The sequence below is a fragment of the Bubalus kerabau genome, chromosome 5 (genome assembly GCF_029407905.1).
Source record: "Bubalus kerabau isolate K-KA32 ecotype Philippines breed swamp buffalo chromosome 5, PCC_UOA_SB_1v2, whole genome shotgun sequence".
Lineage (NCBI taxonomy): Eukaryota > Metazoa > Chordata > Mammalia > Artiodactyla > Bovidae > Bubalus > Bubalus kerabau.
The window spans coordinates 45,262,127-45,283,535 of NC_073628.1; the positions used below are offsets into that span (position 1 = coordinate 45,262,127).

At 42.6% G+C, this 21,409-nt stretch overlaps 1 protein-coding gene and 1 long non-coding RNA gene across 2 annotated transcripts in view; one reads left to right on the forward strand and one right to left on the reverse strand.

The window, feature by feature from the left end:
* GRM5 (glutamate metabotropic receptor 5) overlaps positions 1 to 21,409 on the reverse strand; it is a 655,231-nt gene that overhangs the window by 64,815 nt on the left and 569,007 nt on the right. The window contains exon 8 of the mRNA XM_055581574.1: positions 14,123 to 15,062. Coding sequence (XP_055437549.1) covers positions 14,123 to 15,062 — 940 coding nt within the window. The remainder of the gene's footprint in view (positions 1 to 14,122; positions 15,063 to 21,409) is intronic.
* Positions 1 to 21,409, forward strand: part of LOC129652687 (uncharacterized) — an 87,539-nt gene that overhangs the window by 62,747 nt on the left and 3,383 nt on the right. The window lies entirely within an intron of this gene.

Genomic DNA, 21,409 nt, shown 5'->3' on the forward strand with positions numbered 1-21,409 from the left:
CGGCAACTAGAGAAAGGCCATGCACGGCAACAAAGACCCAGAGCAACCAAAAATAAAACAGGTCAATAAATAAAAGTATAAAAAGAAATGAAGTGGGTGTTAAACAAAGAGGTTGTTGGAAGGAAATCGAGAGAGCAGGGAGGTGGTTGGCAGAGAGTTCCTCCGGCTACACCTCTCCAGCCCACTTCCTATAAAGCGTTGGCCCACGTTTCACACCCTCTGAGTCCCTGCACGCACCGCTCGGCTCAAACCTCTGGGCTCTCATTCATACTCTTGCCCAGAACAGTGTGTGCCTTGGTTTTCACCTGACTTTGTCTCATCTTCCATCCATCGGGATTCAACCCAGGTAAACACCCTTCTAGGAAGCCTTCCCGAGACCTTCAGGTTGGCCAAAGTGCCCTTAATGACCTCTGCTTCTGTGTGCATTCTTTCCTTTATTACTTCATGAAAGTGAAAGTGAAGTCGTGTTCGATTCTTTGCGACCCCATGGACTGTAGCCCACCAGGCTCCTCTGTCCGTGGGATTTTCCAGGCAGGAATACTGGAGTGGGTAGCCATTTCCTTCTCCAGGGAATCTTTCCAACCCAGAGATTGAACCCCGGTCTCCCAAATTGCAGACAGATGCTTTACCTGAGTCACCAGGGAGGCCCCTTATTCATATACTATAAAAATTAATTATTTGTGTATGGGTTGGTCTTCCTCACTACTCTGTGAGCTGCTCCTAAGGTCAGAGTTTGTGTCTTATTTATCTTTATACTCCTAGCTAGAACTCAGCAATGTGCCTGGTATTAAGGGATTACTTTAAAAACACTGGTTGGAATTAAACTGAACTGGACCAAGGTAGGAAACATCAGGATTCTTTGCCTGTTTCATGAGCTCTTATATGAGATTGTGTGCGTGTGTGCTCAGTCGTGGCTGACTCTTCGCAACCCCAGGGCCTGTAGCCCTCCAAGCTCCTCTGTCCATGGGATTTCCCAGGCAAGAATTCTGAGTGGGTTGCTATCCCCTTCTCCAGGGGATCTTTCTAAACCAGGGATTGAACCCACATCTGTGTCTTCTGAATTGGCAGGTGGATGCTTTATACTGAGCCACCTGGGAAGCCCTTATATGAGATTAGACAGAGCAAAAGGAGGAGGGTGGGGGGAGAAAGGAGGAGAGGAAGGAGAACTATTATTATACATGAAAGTAGTATAAATCCTCATTATCCTTGTTATAATAAAATGATATTATTAATAAGCATAATAAGTAGTAAAAATGGGTCAGCCAGATTTTTTTCCCTCACAAGCAGAATCTATACAGAAATTTTAACATCACCACTCATCGAGAAGATTTCAGGCAACCCTTAAAGTTCAGATTTTATCTCACAGGCCTCTGTGTACATTATTCATATGCAGCATAAAAGTAAATCATGTCAGGCTCAGCTGAAGGTATAACCACATCCAGAAAATACAGTACAGAAAAGAACCAGGGAACAGTGCTCAGGGAGACTCCTCAGAGGAGAGTCCTTTTCCACGCCCATGCGGTCTTGTTTTTCCTAAGTTGAGGCCACAGTGTATAAGAGCTGGAATGGGGAATATCCATTTAGCAGTTAACACGCATGGGCTCTGAAACTAGCCTCCCTTTCTCCTACTTAGTCTGTATGGATGCGAGCAGATAAATTCACCTCTGCTTGCCTCAGTTTCCTCATCTGTACAAAAAAGGTTAGAAGAGTTAATACTTGTAAGGGGTTCAGAGCAGTACCTGACCCATAGCAAGTGCTCAATAAATGCAATTATCCACTATCTTTAGTCCTTCTTTTTTCACTGTCAAATGCCAGTGTAGCTCAGACATCATTTTTTGTTATCTGTCCATCCATCCAGCCATTCATCCATTCATTTAGCAAGTATGTTTGCACACTGACTATGTGTCTGGTACTGTGCTGGGTGTCGACTACACAGAAAAAGAGTAAGACGTGGCTCCTGTGCTGAGTAAATCCATGGCATTGTGTGTATGTGTGTACATGTGCACGTGTGCATGAGGGTAAGAGGGTCACAGTTAAGCTGGTCATAACAACAAAGATGATAAATTCTGTGTAGGGAGAAGCTCATGTGGACTGTGAAGAGAGAGACCTAATGCCCCTGTAATGTCCCAGATGGTCAGGACAGAATTTCCAGTAGAAATGATGTTAAAAATGGGTCTGAGTTGGCCAAGTGAGAGCTGAAGGTGAGTGGGCCAGGTCTATTCAATACCAATGGAGCCACCTTGATAGAGGCCTGAAAGCTGGAAACTTGTGAGCAGGTTGGTATGGAAAATCAAGCAGGGAGGGACGAGATGCAAGGATGGCCAGGGAAGGGGTTGTCATATTATCAGGGGCCTTCCCTTCCAGGAAGAGAGAGCTCTTCTCTGTCCTATCTTAGCCAATAAAGAAGTCCTGAGGACATCTAAGTAGACATTGAAATGTTTAAATAATTTTTATCATTTGAATTGGTTCCTTTGAAAAGTTTTGCTAATCCTTAACATGTACAATTTACTGCTTCTACATTTGGGCCCCTCTAGTCCCTTGTAGATTCTTAATAAGTATCCTGTATCCCTTTACTAAACTTCAGTCTACTCAGTTCAGTCGCTCAGTCATGTCTGACTCTTTGCAACCCCACGGACTGCAGCACGCCAGGCCTCCCTGTCCATCACCAACTACCGGAGTTTGCTCAAACTCATGTCCATTGAGTTGGTGATTCCATCTAACCATCTCATCCTCTGTTGTCCCCTTCTCTGAGCCTTCAATATTCCCCTGCATCAGGGTCTTTTCCAATGAGTTGGCTCTTCGCGTGAGGTGGCCAAAGTTTTACAGTTTCAGCTTCAGCATCACTTCTTCTAATGAATATTCAGGAAATATTGATTTCCTTTAGGATTTGACTGGTTTGATCTCCTTGAAGTCAAAGGGATTTCCAGAAGTCTTGTCCAGCACTGCAGTTCGAAAGCATCAATTCTTCGGTGCTCAGCTTTCTTTATAGTGCAACTCTCACATCCATACTTGAATACTGGAAAAACCATAGTTTTGACTAGACAGATCTTTGTCAGCAAAGTGATATATGCTTTTTAATATGCTGTCTAGGTTTGTCATAGCTTTTCTTTTAATTTCATGACTGCATTCATCATCCACAGTGATTTTGAAGCCAAAGAAAATAAAATCTGCCATTGTTACCCTTTTTTCCCCTTCTGTTTTCATGAAGTGATGGGACAGGCTGTCATGGTCTTAGTTTTTTGAATGTTGAATTTTAAGCCAGGTTTTTCACTCTCCTCACCCTCAACAAAAATCTCTTTTGTTCCTCTTTGCTTTCTGCCATTAGGGTAGTATCATCTGCATTTCTGAGGTTATTGATATTTCTCCCGGCAATCTTGATTCCAGCTTGGGATTCATTTAGCCTGGTATTTCACATGATGTACCTGCATAGAAGTTAAATAGGCAGGGTGACAATATACAGCCTTGAAGTCCTCCTTTCCCAATTTTGAACCTGTCCATTGTTCCATGTCTGGTTCTGTTGTTTATTGACCTGCATACACGTTTCTCAGGAGGTAGATAAGGTGGCCTGGTATTCCCATCTCTTGAAGAATTTTCCACAGTTTGTTGTGATCCACACAGTCAAAGGCTTTAATATAGTCAATGAAGCAGAAGTAGATATTATTCTGGAATTCCCTTGCTTTTTATATGATCCAGCAGATGTTGGCAATTTGATCTCTTGTTTCTCTGCCTTTTCTAAAATCCAGTTCATACATCTGAAAGTTCTTGATTCACATACAATTGAAGCCTAGCTTGAAGGATTTTGAGCATTACCTTGCTAGCGTGTGAAATGAGTGCAATTGTGCAGTAGTCTTAACATGCTTTGGCATTGCCCTTCTTTGGAATTGGAATGAAAACTGACCTTTTCCAGTCCTGTGGCCACTGCTGAGTTTTTCATATTTGCTGGCATATTGAGTGCAACACTTTAACAGCATCGTTTTAAGGATTTAAAATAGTTCAGCTGGAATTCCATCACTTCCACTAGCTTTGTTTTTAGTAATGCTTCCTAAGGCTCACTTGGCTTCACACTTCAGGATATTGATTCTAGGTGAGTGACCACACCATTGTGGTTATCCATGTCATTAAGACCTTTTTTAAAAAACAAACAAACAGTTTTTCTGTTTATTCTTTCCACCTCTTCTTAATCTCTTCTGCTTCTGTTAGGTTCTTGCTCTTTCTGTCCTTTATTGTCCATCTTTGCATGAAATATTTCCTTGGCATCTCCAATTTTCTTGAAGAAATCTCTAGTCTTTCCCATTTTATTGTTTTCCTCTTATTTATTTGCATTGTTCCCTTAAGAAGGCTTTCTTAACTCTCCTTGCTATTCTTTGGAACTTTGCATTCAGTTGAATATATCTTTCCCTCTCTTCCTTGCCTTTTGCGTCTCTTTTTTTCTCAGCTATTTGTAAGGTCTCCTCTGACAACCATTTTGCCTTCTTGCATTTCTTTTTCTTTTAAATGATTCTGGTCACTGCCTTCTGTACAATGTTATAGATCTCCATCCTTAGTTCTTCAGGCACTTTGTCTATCAGATCTAATCCCTTGAAACTATTTGTTACTTCCACTGTATAATCATAGCAGATTTGATTTATATCATAGATAAATGCCTTTCCCTATTTTATTCAATTTAAGTCTGAATTTTGCAGTAAAGAGTTCATGATCTGAGCAACAGTCAACTCCAGGTCTTATTTTTGCTGACTCTATAGAGCTTCTCAATCTTCAGCTGCAGAGAATATAATCAGTCTGATTTCGGTGTTGTCTGTCTCATGATGTCCATGTGTAGAGTCTTGTGCTGTTGGAAGAGGGTGTTTGCTAGGACCAGTGCGTTCTTTTGGCAAAATTCTGTTAGTCTTTGCCTGCTTCATTTTGTACTCCAAGGCAAAACTTCCTACTACTCCACGTATCTCTTGACTTCCTACTTTCACATTCCAGTCCCCTAAGATGGAAAGGACATCTCTTTTTGTGTTAGTTCTAGAAGGTCTTTTAGGTCTTCATAGAACTGTTCAATTTCAGCTTCTTTAGCATTAGTGGTTGGGGCATAGACTTGGATTACTGTGATATTGAATAATTTGCCTTGGAAATGCACCAATTTCATCTGTCATTTTTGAGATCACTCCCAATTACTGCATTTCAGGCTCTTCTGTTGACAATGAGAGCTACACTATTTCTTCTAAGGGATTCTTGCCCACAGTAGTAGATATAATAGTCACCTGAATTACATTCGCCCAGGGCTCTCAGGTGACGCTAGTGGTAAAGAATCTCCCTGCCAATGCAGGAGACATAAGAGATGTGGGTTTGACCCCTGAGTTGGGAAGATCCCCAGGAGGAGGAAATAGCAACTCACTCTAGTATCTTTGCCTGGGAAATACCATGAACAGAGAAGCCTGGTGGTCTACAGTCTATGGGGTCACAAAGAGTCCACCTGAGCAACTTAGCACACACACATGTACCTCTTAAAAATATATATGTGTATGTACCTTTTCAGATTCTTTTCTGTTGTTGGTTATTACAAAATATTGAGTAGAGTTCCCTGTGCTATGCAGTAGCTACTTGTTGGTTATCTGTTTTATATAGTGTGTATATGTTAATCCATATACTTTTAATATCTCATTAGCTAGGTTGTGAAACTATTGTGTACATACACCAAATAACCCTCAGATCCCCAGGACCTAGCACAGTGCCTGGCAATCCTCAGTTCTCAGTAATTGCTTGTGAATAAATAATAAATGAAGAAGGCGTGAGGAATGCAAGCTAAATGTTCTGAGGCCAGATGAGGGAAAGTCTAAGAGGTAGTTTAATCTCATAGAGTTTCATTGAGGAACCTAGGCCTTGGAAGATAAAAAAGATTTGGAGAGAGAGAAGGAAGAGGCAGACAATTCTAGAGAGGGACAATTAGCATGCAAATCACTTCATCAAGACGAATCACCACTTAATGAAATCTAAGCAATTGGAAATCTTCAAAGCTCTAATAGTTGGATATATTGGAATTCACACAAGAGAGCCAGTTTTCCGGGCAGATTGTAATTCGGGCGATGAATGTGAAAGGGCTTAGCCAGTTGCTTTAGAAAATAGCCTAAAGTGGGCCTTCATGACAATGTTAATTAGACCAAAGTTAATTAGTTAATTAAAACAAAAGTGGCAAATGATAGTTTCTAAAATTAAGGTGGAGACAATGCTAATGTCTCTGCCACCTGACCAGAATCCCCGGGGAGGGTTTTACCTTCTGAGAAAATTTATCATTTAGGGCTCTAGGCCTCTGCCATTGATTTAGCCACAAAAGGCCCACCGCTGCTCACAATCTCAGCCCCGTGACCCTGGCATTTCTGACTGTTGAAGGGCTAGAACTTTAGACTCATCAAACTCAATGCTTTATTTAGGTCAGAACTGGCTTTGTGTTCATTTGCCAATTTGCAGCTGAAGTGAAGGCCCTAAACAGAAGCATGGCATTATCTTCCTGACAGTGATTTGACGCTCACCATGTCGTGCTAGAAAATTAAGGTCTAGAACCAAAATGTTAATCACAGGGACCTCTATACATTGATGGCACAAATAATACATTTCTATATATATAAAAAAAAAAAATCTGTAGTGACTCACTCTCTTTTAAGTAAAAATCTCCCCTTGCTATTTCAGTGAACTGAATGACTGACTCCAGGCACTTTTGTTTTTTGTGCTCTAGGATGAGCCTATTTAACTTCTCAGGAAACTTTTCAATCTGTTAGAATTAGGCTCTGTGCTTCCCTTCAGTGTTCAGAAAACAAAAGTGATTCTCTCCATGATCGGAGGTAGAATTGGCTCTTTCTAGCCTCCTTCTCACTGAAGATAGGAACTATTCTTCAGGCCCCCTGAACTGTTTCTTCTTTTTTGGCTATGGTGATGGTTTCCAAAGAGAATCCTGCTTGTAATATCAACTCTCCAGAACATTAGGAGAGTTACTTGAAAAAGTAGTGTTATGCTCAGCGAGCTTGGGAAGAGTTGGAAAAGAATTCACAAATGAATGATTGGTGTACACACTGCAAGGCTTCTCGGTGTTTATCTTCAGTAATAGAGTTTTTTCAAGTTTGTTTGACCAAATACATTTTTTTTCAAGGAACAGTTTGTGACACTAGCTTACCAAAGAATATATTCTGGGAAATGCTCTGCTCCAAAGCCAAAAAGCTAAGGCCTGAGTAAAAACCTGCTCCATAACTTACTAGTCATGAGACTATGGGCAAGTGTTCTACCCACTCTGGACCTCAAACCCTTCATTTGAAAAATGGGAATAATTATTGCTTCTACTTTAAACATTTTGTGTTGTTGTTGCTCAATCACTCAGTTGTGTCCGACTCTTCACGACCCCACAGATTGCAGCACGCCAGGCTTCCTCATCCTTCACTGTCTCCTGGAGTTTGCTCAGACTCATGTCCATTGAGTCAATGATGCCATCCAAACATCTCATCCTCTTTTGCCCCCTTCTCCTCCAGCCTTCAAATGTTTCCCAGCATCAAGGTCTTTTCCAGTGAGTCAGCTCTTTGCATCAATCAGGTAGCCAAAGTATTCTGTGGCTGCTAGACAATTCTATTAGTATTACTCTGTGTGTGTGTGTGTGTGTGTGTATGCTCAGTCATGTCTGACTTTTGTGACCCCATGGATGTAGCCCACCAGGCTCCTCTGTCAATGGGATTTCCCAGGCAAAAATACTGGAGTGGGTTGCCATTTTCTCCTGCAAGGGGATCTTCCTGACTCAGGGATTGAACCCGCATCTCCTGCATTGGCAGGCGGATTCTTTATTACTGAGCCACCTGGGAAGCCCATGAGTATTACTACTACTGCTAAACTGCTAAGTGCTGCCACTGTCCATGGCAGACACTACTCTTTGAGTATCCAAAAAGCACCTGACATCTCCTCCCCCTCTTTCAGTTTCCATAATAGAAGATGTGAAAACTAAATGAAATGCATGCTTTCTTACACTCTCTTGCAGCTAGGGGTATCTATTATATGAGACAGTCTGGGCCAATAAGACTGAAAGGCAATTCTTAGGGGACTCTTAGAAGAATACTGCTTTCCCTCATAAGGGGGTGCCATGCATGGAGCTCTCGCACATAAGATGCCTGAGGAAGTTGCCTCCGGCATAGGTGAGCACTGGAGGAATGCCAGGAACAGTCTATCTGCATACTTTTTGTAACACGTGGAAGTGAAAAGCAAACAAGTCATATAAGTCTCTGAAAAGCAAGTTTACTTGCAGCTGAACACTCTTCTAAATTATCTACCATCTATTGAGTGGTTTCCTTGTGTTCCTAGGAAGCATTTAATACATATGAACTCGGCCACTCCTCACAACACTGTAATACCATTTCACAGGTGAGGAAGCAGACCTTGTTCAAATTCACACAAAGGATGGACTAACCTTTGGAAATGTAGTCACTATAACATCAGAAGTTATTAATATTTCTCATTTTAAATTAGGCAGTTAGTGTCCTCTTTTAAAACGGAGCCCTCACCATCTGCCATGAAATGTGGAAGACACGTATAAAGCTTTTCAGAGAGTGGGCCCACACCCAGTGCAGATTTACAGCAACCAGTCCGGGTTTACGGCAGCCAGTGTGGGTTTACGGCAGTCAGATCAGGTTTACGGCAGCCAGTGCGGGTTTACGGCACCCAGGATGGGTTTATGGCACCCAGTGCGGGTTTACAGCTGCCTGCCTCTCCATACACCACATAGAGGGGAGCAGAGCCAGGCAGGCATGGCAGCTTCTCCCCAGAGACTGACATCCGCAGACTTAGGTTACACCGTTAAGTTCATCCTAGATCCCAGTAGTGGGCCCATTGGCATATTACAGGATGCAAACTGGAGAAGCGCAACTAATGAAGGTAATTCAAACTAAAATGTGAAAATATTTGGAGCACCCAAGTCCACTTGTTTGCCTTTAAATAAGCCCCAGAGTGACAGGTAAGGTGATATACACTGGCCTCTAGAAAGCTATAAAAGGAGACAGAAATCCATACACGAGCAGTTATGTCTACAGTGTTCTGAACGTCTTGATTTTGGACCATAGAGAAGGAATACTTAGTTCGAGGGCTCATGGTAGGTATAGAGGAATTTTTGTTGTTGTTTAGTTGCTAAGTCGTGTCCAACTCTTTGTGGCCCCATGGACTGTGGCCCCATGGACTGTAGCCCACCAGTCTCCTCTGTCCATGGAATTTCCCAGGCAAAAATACTGGAGTGGGTAGCCATTCCCTTCTCCAGGGGATCTTCCCAACCCAGGGATGGAACCCATGTCCCTGCATTAGCAGGTGGATGCTTTACCATTGACCCACCAGGGAAGCGCTATAAGAAGAATTTTAATTAGGATCTAATTTATTTCTTAGTATTATAGCTTCAAAACGGGGAGTTGCTGTGGAATATATGTGATGCAAGGGTATGCTAGCTTTCTCTTATCTTTCATCTTCTATATGTCAAAAGCAGGTTCCAGCCTGAATATCTTGGTTAATGGCAGAAAGAAGTTTCTATATAATCAGAGTGTAGCCTATCTCAGCTATAATCACATAGACAGACCAGCAGTTGCCAACACTGCATACAGAAAAGCCAACACTAGCCAAAGTTCCCTCTGTAACTTCTTTGATATTCTAATACCCAGATGTACTGACTACAAAATCTAATCATGAATAACTACATGACCCCATAGGGGAAACAAGTTAAAATACTGCCCCAAATCTTGAGAACTCCTATTTTGTATGGACTATCAGGTGGCACCATGGTAAAGAACCAACGTAGGCAAGAAAGAGATGTGGGTTTGATCCCCTAGAGGAGGGCATGGCAACCCACTCCAGTATTCTTGTGTGCAAAATCCCATGGACAGAGGAGCCTGGCAGGCGACAATCCATGGGGTCTCAAGAGTCAGATACGACTCAAGCAATTCAGGATGTGTGCATGCCTTAGCATTATCAGTGAATTTTGTTGCTTATGTTGCCATTAGAAATGAGATAGTTGAAAACAGTAATTTAATATTACTAGAGGAATGTTGCTGCTGCCACTGCTGCTAAGTCGCTTCAGTCGTGTCCAACTCTTAGCAACCCCATGGACTGTAGCCCACTAGGCTCCTCCATCCATGGGATTTTCCAGGCAAGAGTACTGGAGTGGGATGCCATTGCCTTCTCCGTTAGAATTATAGCAAAACATGAGATCTGTGGATGGGATTAATGATCCCAGTCTTGAGCAGAAACTGATGACCCCAGGAGTGAGCGCAGAGGGTGTCTGTAATACAGATCACTGCAGACTTGATCTTATGAAAGAACCACTAGGGGGCAGTAGTGTGAACACTTGAAGACAAGCAAAAAATAGCTACCACATTACTACCTTCTCCAGTCCATTCATTCAACAGACATACCAACGATGATTGCTGAGTGTCATCTATGTGTCAAGCACCCTTCTCAGTACTTCTAGGCACTGGAGGCACAGTGATGAACAAGGTAGACAAGGCCTCCACTCCAAGCTTACCCTGCAAAGGCTGTGCTCTTTAGTCAGGCATACAGCTGGACAAGGTGAAAACAGATACTCGATCAGGCCCAGGCTATATAATCAATATATCTGTAGGTTTGTCCTGCCTTTTATGATGCTCTCTTTGTTAAGATCATCCTTATTGCATACCCGGCATAGACACTTTCAGGTGTGGAAAAAGATGGACAGTTGTTAAGTTAGTACACACCAGCAAAGTAATGCTGAAAATTCTCCAAGCCAGGCTTCAACAGTACATGAACCAAGAGCTTCCAGATGTTCAAGCTGGATTTAGAAAAGGCAGAGGAACCAGAAATCAAATTGCCAACATCCGCTGGATCATAGAAAAAGCAGGAGAATTCCAGAAAAACATCTACTTCTGCTTCATTGATTATGCCAAAGCCTTTGACTGTGTAGATCACAACAAACTGTGGAAAATTCTTGAAGAGATGGAAAAACCAGACCACCTTACCTGCCTCCTGAGAAATCTGTATGCATGTCAAGAAGCAACAGTTAGAACTAGACATAGAACAACAGACTGCTTCCAAATCAGGAAAGGAGTACGTAAAGGCTGTTTGTTGTCACCCTGCTTATTTAACTTATATGCAAAATATATCATGTGAAATGCTGGGATTTCGCTGGAAATAAAGATTGGAATAAAGCTGGAATAAAGATTGCTGGGAGAAATATCAATAAACTTAGATACGCAGATGGGACCACCCTTATGGCAGAAAGCGAAGAAGAACTCAAGAGCCTCTGGATGAAAGTGAAACAGGAGAGTGAAAAGCTGGCTTAAAACTCAACATTCAAAAAACTAAGATCATGGCATCTGGTCCCATCACTTCATGGCAAATAGATGGTGAAACAATGGAAACAGTGAGGGACTTCATATTTTGGGGCTCCAAAATCACTGCAGAGGGTAATTGCATCCACGAAATTAAAAAATGCTTGCTCCTTGGAAGAAAAGCTATAACCAACCTAGACAGCATATTAAAAAGCAGAGACATTACTTTGCCAACAAAGGTCCATCTAGTCAAAGCTATGGTTTTTCCAGTAGTCATGTATGGATGTAAGAGTTGGGCTATAAAGAAAGCTGAGCATGGAAGAATCAATGCTTTTGAACTGTGTGTTGGAGAAGACTCTTGAGAGGCCCTTGGACTGCAAGGAGATCCAACTAGTCCATCCTAAAAGAAATCAGTCCTGAATATTCATTGGAAGTACTGATGCTGAAGCTGAAACTCCAGTACTTTGGCCACCTGATGGGAAGAACTGACTCATTGGAAAAGACCCTGAGTCTGGAAAAGATTGAAGGTGGGAGGAGAAGGGGACAACAGAGGATGAGATGGTTGGATGACATCACCAACTTGATGGACATGAGTTTGAGTAAGCTCTGGGAGTTGGTGAGGGACAGGGAAGCCTGGTGTGCTGCGTTGCAAAGAGTCAGACACGACTGAGCGACCAAATTGAATAATAATAGCAAACACTTCAGTAGTACTTGCTGTTGTCATTTAGTCACTAAGTCGTGTCTGACTCTTTGTGACCCCATGGACTGTAGCCCACCAGGCTCCTCTGTCCCTGGTACTTACTGTGTGGCAAGGACTTACGTATATTTACTCATTTAGTTTTATAACGACTATATGTAATATGTGTTTCATTCATCAGAGGAGGAAATCGAGGTATAGAGAGGTCACGTAACTTGCGTATGGTTGGTCATACAGCTGGTGAGTGCTGCTGCTGCTGTTCAATCCCATGCTGCCCAGCTCTGCACTCCGCTACCTCCACTAACATGTCTACTGTCTGCCTGGCCTTTGCACACACTGTTTCTTTCACTCCTGACAATCCTGTGAGGTAGGTGATAGGATCTCAATATGGCAGAGGAAGAAACTAAGGCTCAGAGAGAAGAAATGGCAGTGCTAGTGTTCAAACTCAGGACAAGCTGGCTTCAAGGTCAGTGCTCTTCACCATTGCTGCATCCTCTCTCTAAGGAGCCTACCCCGGTGAGTTTTGGGGTACTTAGGTACAGACTCACAACTTTCCCTCCAGCAACCTGTTTCTTTTATCTATCAGCATGCCCTGGAAGATTATATTTGAAGAGAAAGTTTAAAGAAAAGCTGATAAAATGAAAGCTTGGAAAAATACATTTTCTTAGACAAAATAAAAGGCTGGTCATGCAGAGTTACAGAAAAAGAATGTTTGAGAGTGGAGTCAAGAAGGTAGATGGAAAATATGCCTGAAGTTAGATATATGGAAGGTCTTCTGTGTATAGACCATGGCATTTCCAGGATTTATTGAAGTAGAAGAGGTTATTTTTACTAAGGCTTACAAGTTAGTTGAATACCTATCAAAGTATACACGGAAAGAGATGAGAGGCATACAAGAATCAGAAGAGAATTGAAAGAGGCAAGGAGGCAAGGTAACAATGCAAATGAGTTAGGCCGTGTGGATAAACTCCAAGCATTTTGTGAAATCTGTTTTAGTCCTCAGCAGACACAGTACCTTTACTAACATCACCCGTCATCCAGGCTTTGATGAATTAGAGCTGACTGGAAAGTAGGACTTTTCATGCTGGCTAAATGACGGGGTAAGAGAATTGTTCAAGGATTCGTGTTTAGCTTTTTATCTTCCATTTGAAAAGTATTTCTCTCCCACTTGTCTATTCAGATTTTCAGAAAATTCTCAAATCTCTGTAAGAGTTAGCAGATGATATTCTGACTGGTTCTTTTGAGATATATTCTTAAATGTTATTCCCAGTAACAGTATATGTAGCCTTTTTGACACCTCCAAAATGGTTCTCAAGCCACTAAGATGATCTCATTGCCTTTTGAAGCACTTTAGTCCCTCATATGGTGGGGAGAGGGGTGGCCTTGGCTGTTGGCTTCAGATTCTTTTCTGATGGCGGTTGGCCAAAAACTATTACCTGGGACACTGACCTTGGTGGGTGGGGTGGGACAGTAGGGAGCGTGGGGAACTGGTTGCTTGTTAAGGCTGATTATAGGCAAAACCACTCTGTTGTTCTGCCCCTTTCAGCTCCTTAGACATGTCCCAGGAGTTCAAGTTGCCCCTTAAGAATGAAAAGACCAATTCTACATTCTTGCATCTCTGTGGCACAGGCAGTCAAGGGTTCGTCTGGGCTCAGGAAAGAGTCAGACTCGTGTGAGTGCAGACGGGTAAGGCTCTTGGTGCTCTGCTCTCTACACTCTTTTCTGCTCCATTCTAGTGAGTCAGAATTTAGTCCACAGTGGATCTCTGTGCCCCTCAGGACCCAGACACCCTGCCTTGCCTTAGTGACTTAGGTGTGCCCTCCCAGTCCTTCTGACCTCACTTCCCTTTGCCCTAAGTCTTTGCTTTTTCCCCTTTATCTCAACTTCTAAGTTTCTAGGCTTAGGTTAAGTCACTAGGTCCCATATCCACTTATAGGTACATATCCAAGTCTTTCCGCGAAAACCATTCAAGGCTGATGTCCAAAACCCTTAGCCAGCACCCCGCCTCCCCTAGTTTTAGTTCCTCAGCTATTTTCCATATAAAAGCCCTGGGAAACAAAGGCCACTGCTTTGGCCACAGGGGCCAGCGGCCCCCCTCCCCACCCCGCCCCCGCACACACACAGGCTTTACCTTAGGGTTTCCCCGGAGGAGCCCCTCCTCTTCCACAGGTTGACCAGGCTGCTGGACCTGCTGGCGGCCGAGGAGGACTTGCCGTCGCCCACGTGCATGCGCACCACGGTGGACGTGGTGAAGGCGCTGCGCACGTTTCTCTCGGGTTTGGCCAGGATGATGTACACCTTGGGCACGAACATGCAGCCGAGCGCCACCGTGGCGCTGAGGCTGACGGAGAAACACATAGTGATGATCTTGTAGTTGCTGCCGAAGTAGATGGGCACAAAGGCCAGCCAAATGATGCAGGTGGTGTACATCGTGAAGGCGATGTACTTGGCCTCGTTGAAGTTCGCCGGAACGTTTCTGGTCTTGAAGGCGTAGAAGGTGCAACTCAGGATCAGCAGTCCGTTGTATCCCAGAGGGGTGACGACCCCCAGGTTGGTGGTGTTACAGATCAGGTAGACCTCTCGAATGCTCGGGTAGTCATGCATTATATCCGGAGGCTCCATGATAAACAGGGCGACGATGATGCCCAGCTGAATGCATATGAGGATGAACGCGATAACCAGCTGGGCGCAGGCACTCATGAATCGGGGCTTTTTGGTACAGATCTTCTTCTTGCTCCCAGCCAGGATCCTGGCAATCCGATTGGTCTTGGTGACCAGAGCCGAGTAGCTCATGGCTGGGGAGAGACCAATGCCTATTCTTTGCAGGTAGCAGTAAATCTGTTTGGGCTTTGCAATGAGGCAGAAGGTACACAGGTAGCCCAGGCAGATGCCGGCAAGGATAATGTAGCAGAGTTCCCTGCTGGAGGACTTGACTACCGGCGTGTCTCGGTAGATGATGAAGATTGCGGTGACAAACAGGGTGGCCAGCAGGCCGAGGCAGGCAAACACCACGGCTGCAATGGGCTCGGGGTCACCCCAGCGGAGATACTGCACTGGAATCAAGTCACAACCTGCAGAGACACAGACACACAGTGAAGAAGAGGGAAGAAATGTGGATGTGGGTCACCTGCACTAAGGTACAAGCAGATGCTTGTGCCTCTCTCAGTTGGTCTCCAGTCGACCCTTTTAATATCCCATACTGCTCCTTTCCTCAGATATTCAGTCATCAAATATTTATCTTTAGATTATGAAATGTATACTCTGTGACAGGAGCTGTTCTGGTTTCTGAAAACAAAATGATAAAGAACATATTCCCTGCCCTTAAACAAACAAACAAACGTGGTGGGGAAGAGGGTGGGGGGCACTTTTAAAGACTCACAGGTGGGATAAGGGCCATGTTGACACACAGCAAGGATCTTGACTCCATCTGCGGATAGTGAAGCCTCCTTCAACAGGAATGAGCAAATGCAAGCGCTGAGGTTTGGCTTCTTTGTGGATTTGGTTGGTTTGGCAAACAAATCAATTGTACAGAAAGAGCTTGGGGGCATGGGAGGAGGTCACATACAGTAATGTGATGAGTGGCCCAAGACAAGCCCGGGATGTAGGCAGGAGGGGATCTTGCCAGGCAAAGAGTCTTAGATCGATGGGAAGTCATTGGAGGGATCTATGCAGAGTAGAGGAATAAGGTGGTCAGATTTGCGTGTGTGTGTGTTTTAAACATTCTTTGGATTGCTGTGTGGATTTTGGATGAGATAAAGGTGTAGAGAGATTTGAGAACTATTTGAAATGATAGACTGTTTATGCGGATGAGATGGTATGTGAAAGGTAAAGGCATCAGGATGACCAATGTTGGATCCATCTATGCTGTCTTTGACTCTACCACAAAAAACACAGCAATGTGGCAACATTTGGGTTACGTGCCTTCTTTTAAAATGTCTTTAGGACAGTGATTCTCAAGCTTGACTACACGCTGTAATCACTTAGGTATTTTTTAAGAATACTGTGGCTTAGGTTTTACTGCCAGAGTTTCTGATTTCACTGGCCTGGGCATCAGGATTTTTAAAAGGCACTCCAAGGGCTTCTAAGTGTGCAGCCAGAGTTGAGAACCATTGCTTTAGAAGGATCATTCCTGTCAATTAGATTTTTAAAACAGAATTGAGATATCTTTATTGAGTGAGCAGGAGAGGAGTTGGTTTTCTCTGATGGCTCAGTGGTAAAGAATCTGCCTGCAGTTCAGGAGACTGGGGTTTGATCCCTGGTTTGGGAAGATCCCCTGGAGGAGAGCAATGGCAACCCACTCCAGTATTCTTGCCTGGAGAATCCCATGGACAGAGGAGCCTGCTGGGCTACAGTCCTTGGGGTCATAAAAGAGTCAGACATGACTGAGTGATTAAATAACAACAATGCAGCCAGACCAGATCCTAACTGATATAGGCATAACTTCCTATATCCCATGGTCAAGGGTGTTGTAGTAAGTGACTGAATTGCAGTGGTTAATTGGAGCTAAGGGAAGCAGCAGTAACAGTATGTAATGATGGTATAGGGGCGCAGAATTTGCTGCCCCAAAATATGTCTCTTTGACATATCAATTATTTTAAGATGGTTATTTTCTAAGAAACTGCAGACAAAGGAAAAACTCTGAAAACCAAATAGGAGACGCCTTTTTGTCAGAAACGTTTGCACTTATAAGGGAAATTTCTTTTTGTAAGGGGATCTCCCTCACTGTGTAGAAGAGGAGGCTGAACAATATCACTAGAAATTCTAATTGGTGGAGAAGGCAAAGACTTAAATCTGCATAATGACCTTTGTTCCCCTTACTGCTGTGCTTTTTCTCCCCTTGCTGACTGTCACCACCCTTAACATCTTTTGTCTTTAACTGAGGATGGTATTTAAGGTAAGGGCTTTGGCCATTTTGGTGAGTTCCTCATTTTTCCTGAGTCTCTCCCCTGTCTACAGGTTATTAAGCTCTTCGATTTCTCTTCTTGTTGTCTCGTGTCAATTTAATTCTTAGACCAGCGAGAAGAACCTAGAAGGGCAGAGGAAAAATTCTTTCTCCCTGATAGTGACAAAGAAGTGTGTGGTTCTTTCAAAATATGTTTAAGGGCAGCTCTCTTGTAAAAAGGACTGGAAACATTCTTTTTCCTTTCCCTTATTTCTGACTTGCCAGTCTCTTTCTTCAAGATCTTAGGTTTCAAATAGTATTATTAGTTTCTAATAAGATTCATTATGGGCTTAATAGGATTTGTGAGTTAGCTTAGGATCCCCAGCACACTTTACAAAATAGTTTCTGTGGGAAAATATATGCTTATTTAAAACACCTGTGCTTTTAACTTTAAAAAGTGTGTATGTGGATAGTCCAGAGAAAATATGAGTTATTTTATATAGTGTATAGAATCATAAATAAATGCATATCTCATTGCTAATGAATATGTGTGTTAGTCGCTCAGCCATGTCTGACTCTTTGTGACCCCATGGACTGTAGCCTGTCAGGCGCCTCTGTCCGTGGAATTCTCCAGGCAAGAATATTGCAATGGGCCATTCCCTTCTCCAGGGGATCTTCCGACCCAGAGACCGAACCTGGGTCTCCTGAATTGAAAGCAGATTCTTTACCACCTGAGCCACCAGGGATGCCCGCTAATGACTATACCTGTATCCATAGTTTAGGCAACCGTGTTCACATATACTGTTTATATGTAGGAATTCAGCTTCTGAAACTTTAGTATACCACAGGGCTAAGGTTCATATTTACAAATTTGTTCCTCATAGAGACTATTTTACAACAAGAAAATAGGAACCAATCATCTCTATCATTCTTCCATAACAGTTTATAATAGTGATATGACAGTGAAATTTATCATATACTGTAGTTAATTCTCTAGGAGTCTATTTCCCCTGCTAGGTCCTGAGCTATTAAATGACCATAGTAATTTACTTATAGAGGAAAGATATTATGTGGTACATGAAGCAGGAATCCCTTCATTAGCTAAAGAGAATCACTGTATTTATATAATTACACACACACACACATATATCCCTAATGGCTCAGTGGTAGACTCCACCTGCCGATGAGGGAGACACAGTTTCAGTCCCTGGTTTGGGAAGATCTCCTGGAGAAGGAAACAGCAATGCACTCCAATACTCTTGCCTCAGAAACCCCATGGATCCAGGACCTAGTGGGCTATAGTCCATGGACTAGCAAAGGGCTGGACGTGACTTAGTGATGAAACAACAACAAAGAGGGCTTTCCCTTGACTCGCTTCTTTTTGTTACCCCATACTGTTTTACTGAATCTTAACTGTTTTTGTATAAATGTAATTATCACACTAATTACTAAATGCTTTCTATATGATAAGATTCAGCACTATTTTTATGTCAAATATATTCTTGAACTCTTCATGTACAACCTATTAACATCATGTGTGAACCTAAAGAAAGCTCCACTAGATATGTGTTGGAAGAAATGTGTATAAGGGATGCCTCTAATATGTTGTGGCTATTTTCACAAACTTGTCAGAATTTATACATTCAAATGAGTGTTTTTTGTTTTCATTTGACATGAACCACTCTAAAGACTTTATGTTGAGTTTAATGATGCTGCCATTGCACAAAATACTTTTGAAGCTATTCTCTTGGAATAGCAAATTGGATTCTGATTAGAGTGTTATAATCACTGAATCTTATAATTGGATAAGATCTTAGAGCTTTCAAAAATGAATGTGCATCACAGTCACTGGGAGAGTCTAGAAAAATACAACTCAAGAGTCTAAACTCAAGAGATTTTGAATCAGTACATAGAGGGTGGGACAAAGGATTTTTTTTTTTAATAAGAAGGCTCAATAATGGATGTGAGAGTTGGATCATAAAGAAGGCTGAGCACTGAAGACTTGATGCTTTCAGACTGTGGTGTTGGAGAAGACTCTTGAGAGTCCCTTGGACAGCAAGGAAATCAAACCAGTCAGTCCTAAAGGAAATCAACCCTGAATATTCACTGGAAGAACTGATGCTGAACCTGAAGCTCCAATACTTTGGCCACCTGATGCGAACAGCTGATTCATTGGAAAAGATCCTCATGCTAGGAAAGATTGAGGACAGGAGAAGGGGGCAACAGAGAATGAGATGGTTGGATTGCAACACCAACTCAGTGGACATGAAACTGAGCAAACTCTGGGAGAGAGTGAAGGGCAGGGAAGCCTGGCACGCTGCAGTCCATGGGGTCACAAAGAGTGAGACACAACTGAACGACTGAACAACAGCAACAAAGTTCATTGACTGTACAACTGGCCCTGGGTTGGCAGCCCAACCGTAGAGATCATCAAGCTGACTTCTCATCCAGTATGTGAATGTCTTATATGACAATTCCCTAACCCTACCTCAGGCTTTCCATCAACTATAGTATCTCAAGGCCAGGAATAGTAGGAGGGGGAAGATAGACTGGAAATTCAGGAGGTCTGGATGGCGGGTAGAGACTAGAGGTGAACTAAATGGTTAGAAAGCTATCACATAGGACTGTCAAGGGGTGATAGGGTTACAGCTAAAAGCCACTGTCCTGAGAACATTCAGCTGGTAAAGATATTTCAGGGCTAATACTGAAAGAAATGATGAGGTAGATAGATAGCAGGGTCAGGATAGAGGCTTCCAACCAAGCCAATGGTTGGAAGAGGGCTGTTGGAAGAAAAGGATCACAGTTTGTAGGAATGACATCTAGTCCCAGTTTGGACGTGTTGTATTTGAAATGTTTATGACCAGTGGAGCAGACAGAAGCAGAAGCTTAGGAGAGAGATCAGGGTGGAAGGTATAGCTTTAAGCATCATCTGTGAGTAGAAATTAGAGACATGGAAATGAATGTAATCAACAGGAAATTCATGGATATAGATTTAGAGTTCTGAGGAGCCTACAAGTCTGATGTGACACTGACCTGAAGGAATGGCAGCAGAAGACGACATGCCAGGGAAGACATAAGCTAGATCAGCTAGAAAGAAGGAAGGATGTCAGAGTCCAAAGGAAAGTGGTTCCCTGGATGACCCACCACACCCCTCCTCTAAAAATACAATTTAATTTTTTTTTCTTTTTCCTTCTTAAATCCTCACCCAAGAACTTGAACAAATTTTTGAGCTTCAGTTTTACAGATCTCTTTCCTAGTGGCATATTGCTCTCATACATACCCGTTTTCCTATCCATGCTCGTCCTCAGTTGCCTCAGTTGTGCCCAACTCTTTGCAACCCATGGACTGTAGCCTGCCAGGCTCCTCTGTCCATGGAATTCTCCAGGCAAGAAAACTGGATGTGTTGCCATTTCCTTCTCTAGGGGATCCTCCTGACCCAAGGAGTGAAACTTCATCTCTTATGTCTCCTTCATTGGCAGGTGGGTTCTTTACCTCTAGTGCCACTTGGGAAGCCCCCTGCTTCCCCTACTATTACATATAATTCCTTTGAGCAAGGGGTGGTATCCTTCCATTGCTGTATTCCTGTCATGGGACATGTTCTATCCAATCTCAGAATCTTGAGATATTGTTAACATTATTATATATTTAGATTTTCATTGATTACTCTCCCCACTTTGCATTGGTTTACAAACATCTGAACGCCCTGTTATTCTTCCTAAATCTCTTCCTTATATTCTTCTGTGAATTACTGGGCCTTTTCTCCATTAATGGTTTTCTTTCTTTTTTATTTTAATCCCTGTTTCATTCTTAGTATAATGGTAAATTATTGGCAGTACTCAGTGTACTGGTAAGTCACGACTAGAAGGGTTTGTAGAAGTTAACTAAGAATGTATGGAATGTGTACTTTATATTTTATTTTACATTTAATCAGTTTAGCATATGCTTTAATATTTTAAAGAATCTTGATCATATCAGTGAAGTTCCCTTCTAACAAGCATATTAGAGTTTCTCAGAAGATGCACAAGTATTTCCTTTCTGAAAAGCACAGGAGGCATAAATTACAAAATCAAGGCCTGTTTTCTGATGACATTTATTTAGAAAGGTCTCCATTTCTCACTTTCCCCGCTTCCCCCACTTTCACGCCTGATCTGTATTCTGTGATTCTCTAGTATAATCCATCCTTTCATAGCGTGCAGTGACATATATTGGAGATAACAAGAGTTTTTTGCTTTTCCATTACAGTTTATTGCAAGATACTGAATATAGTTCCTTGTGCTGTGCATGGCATCTTGTTGTGTATCTGTTTCATGTATAGTAGTTTGTATCTGCTCACCCCTAAATCCTAGTTTATCCCTCCCCACCCCCTTTCCCCTTTGGTAACTATAAGTTTGTTTTCTATGTCAATGGGTCTGTTTCTGTTTTGAAAATAAGTGCATTTGTATAATTTTTTTTTTTTACGATTCCAAATATAAGTGATATCATATGATATTTGCTTTTCTCTGACATACTTCACTTAGCATGATAATCTCTAGGTCC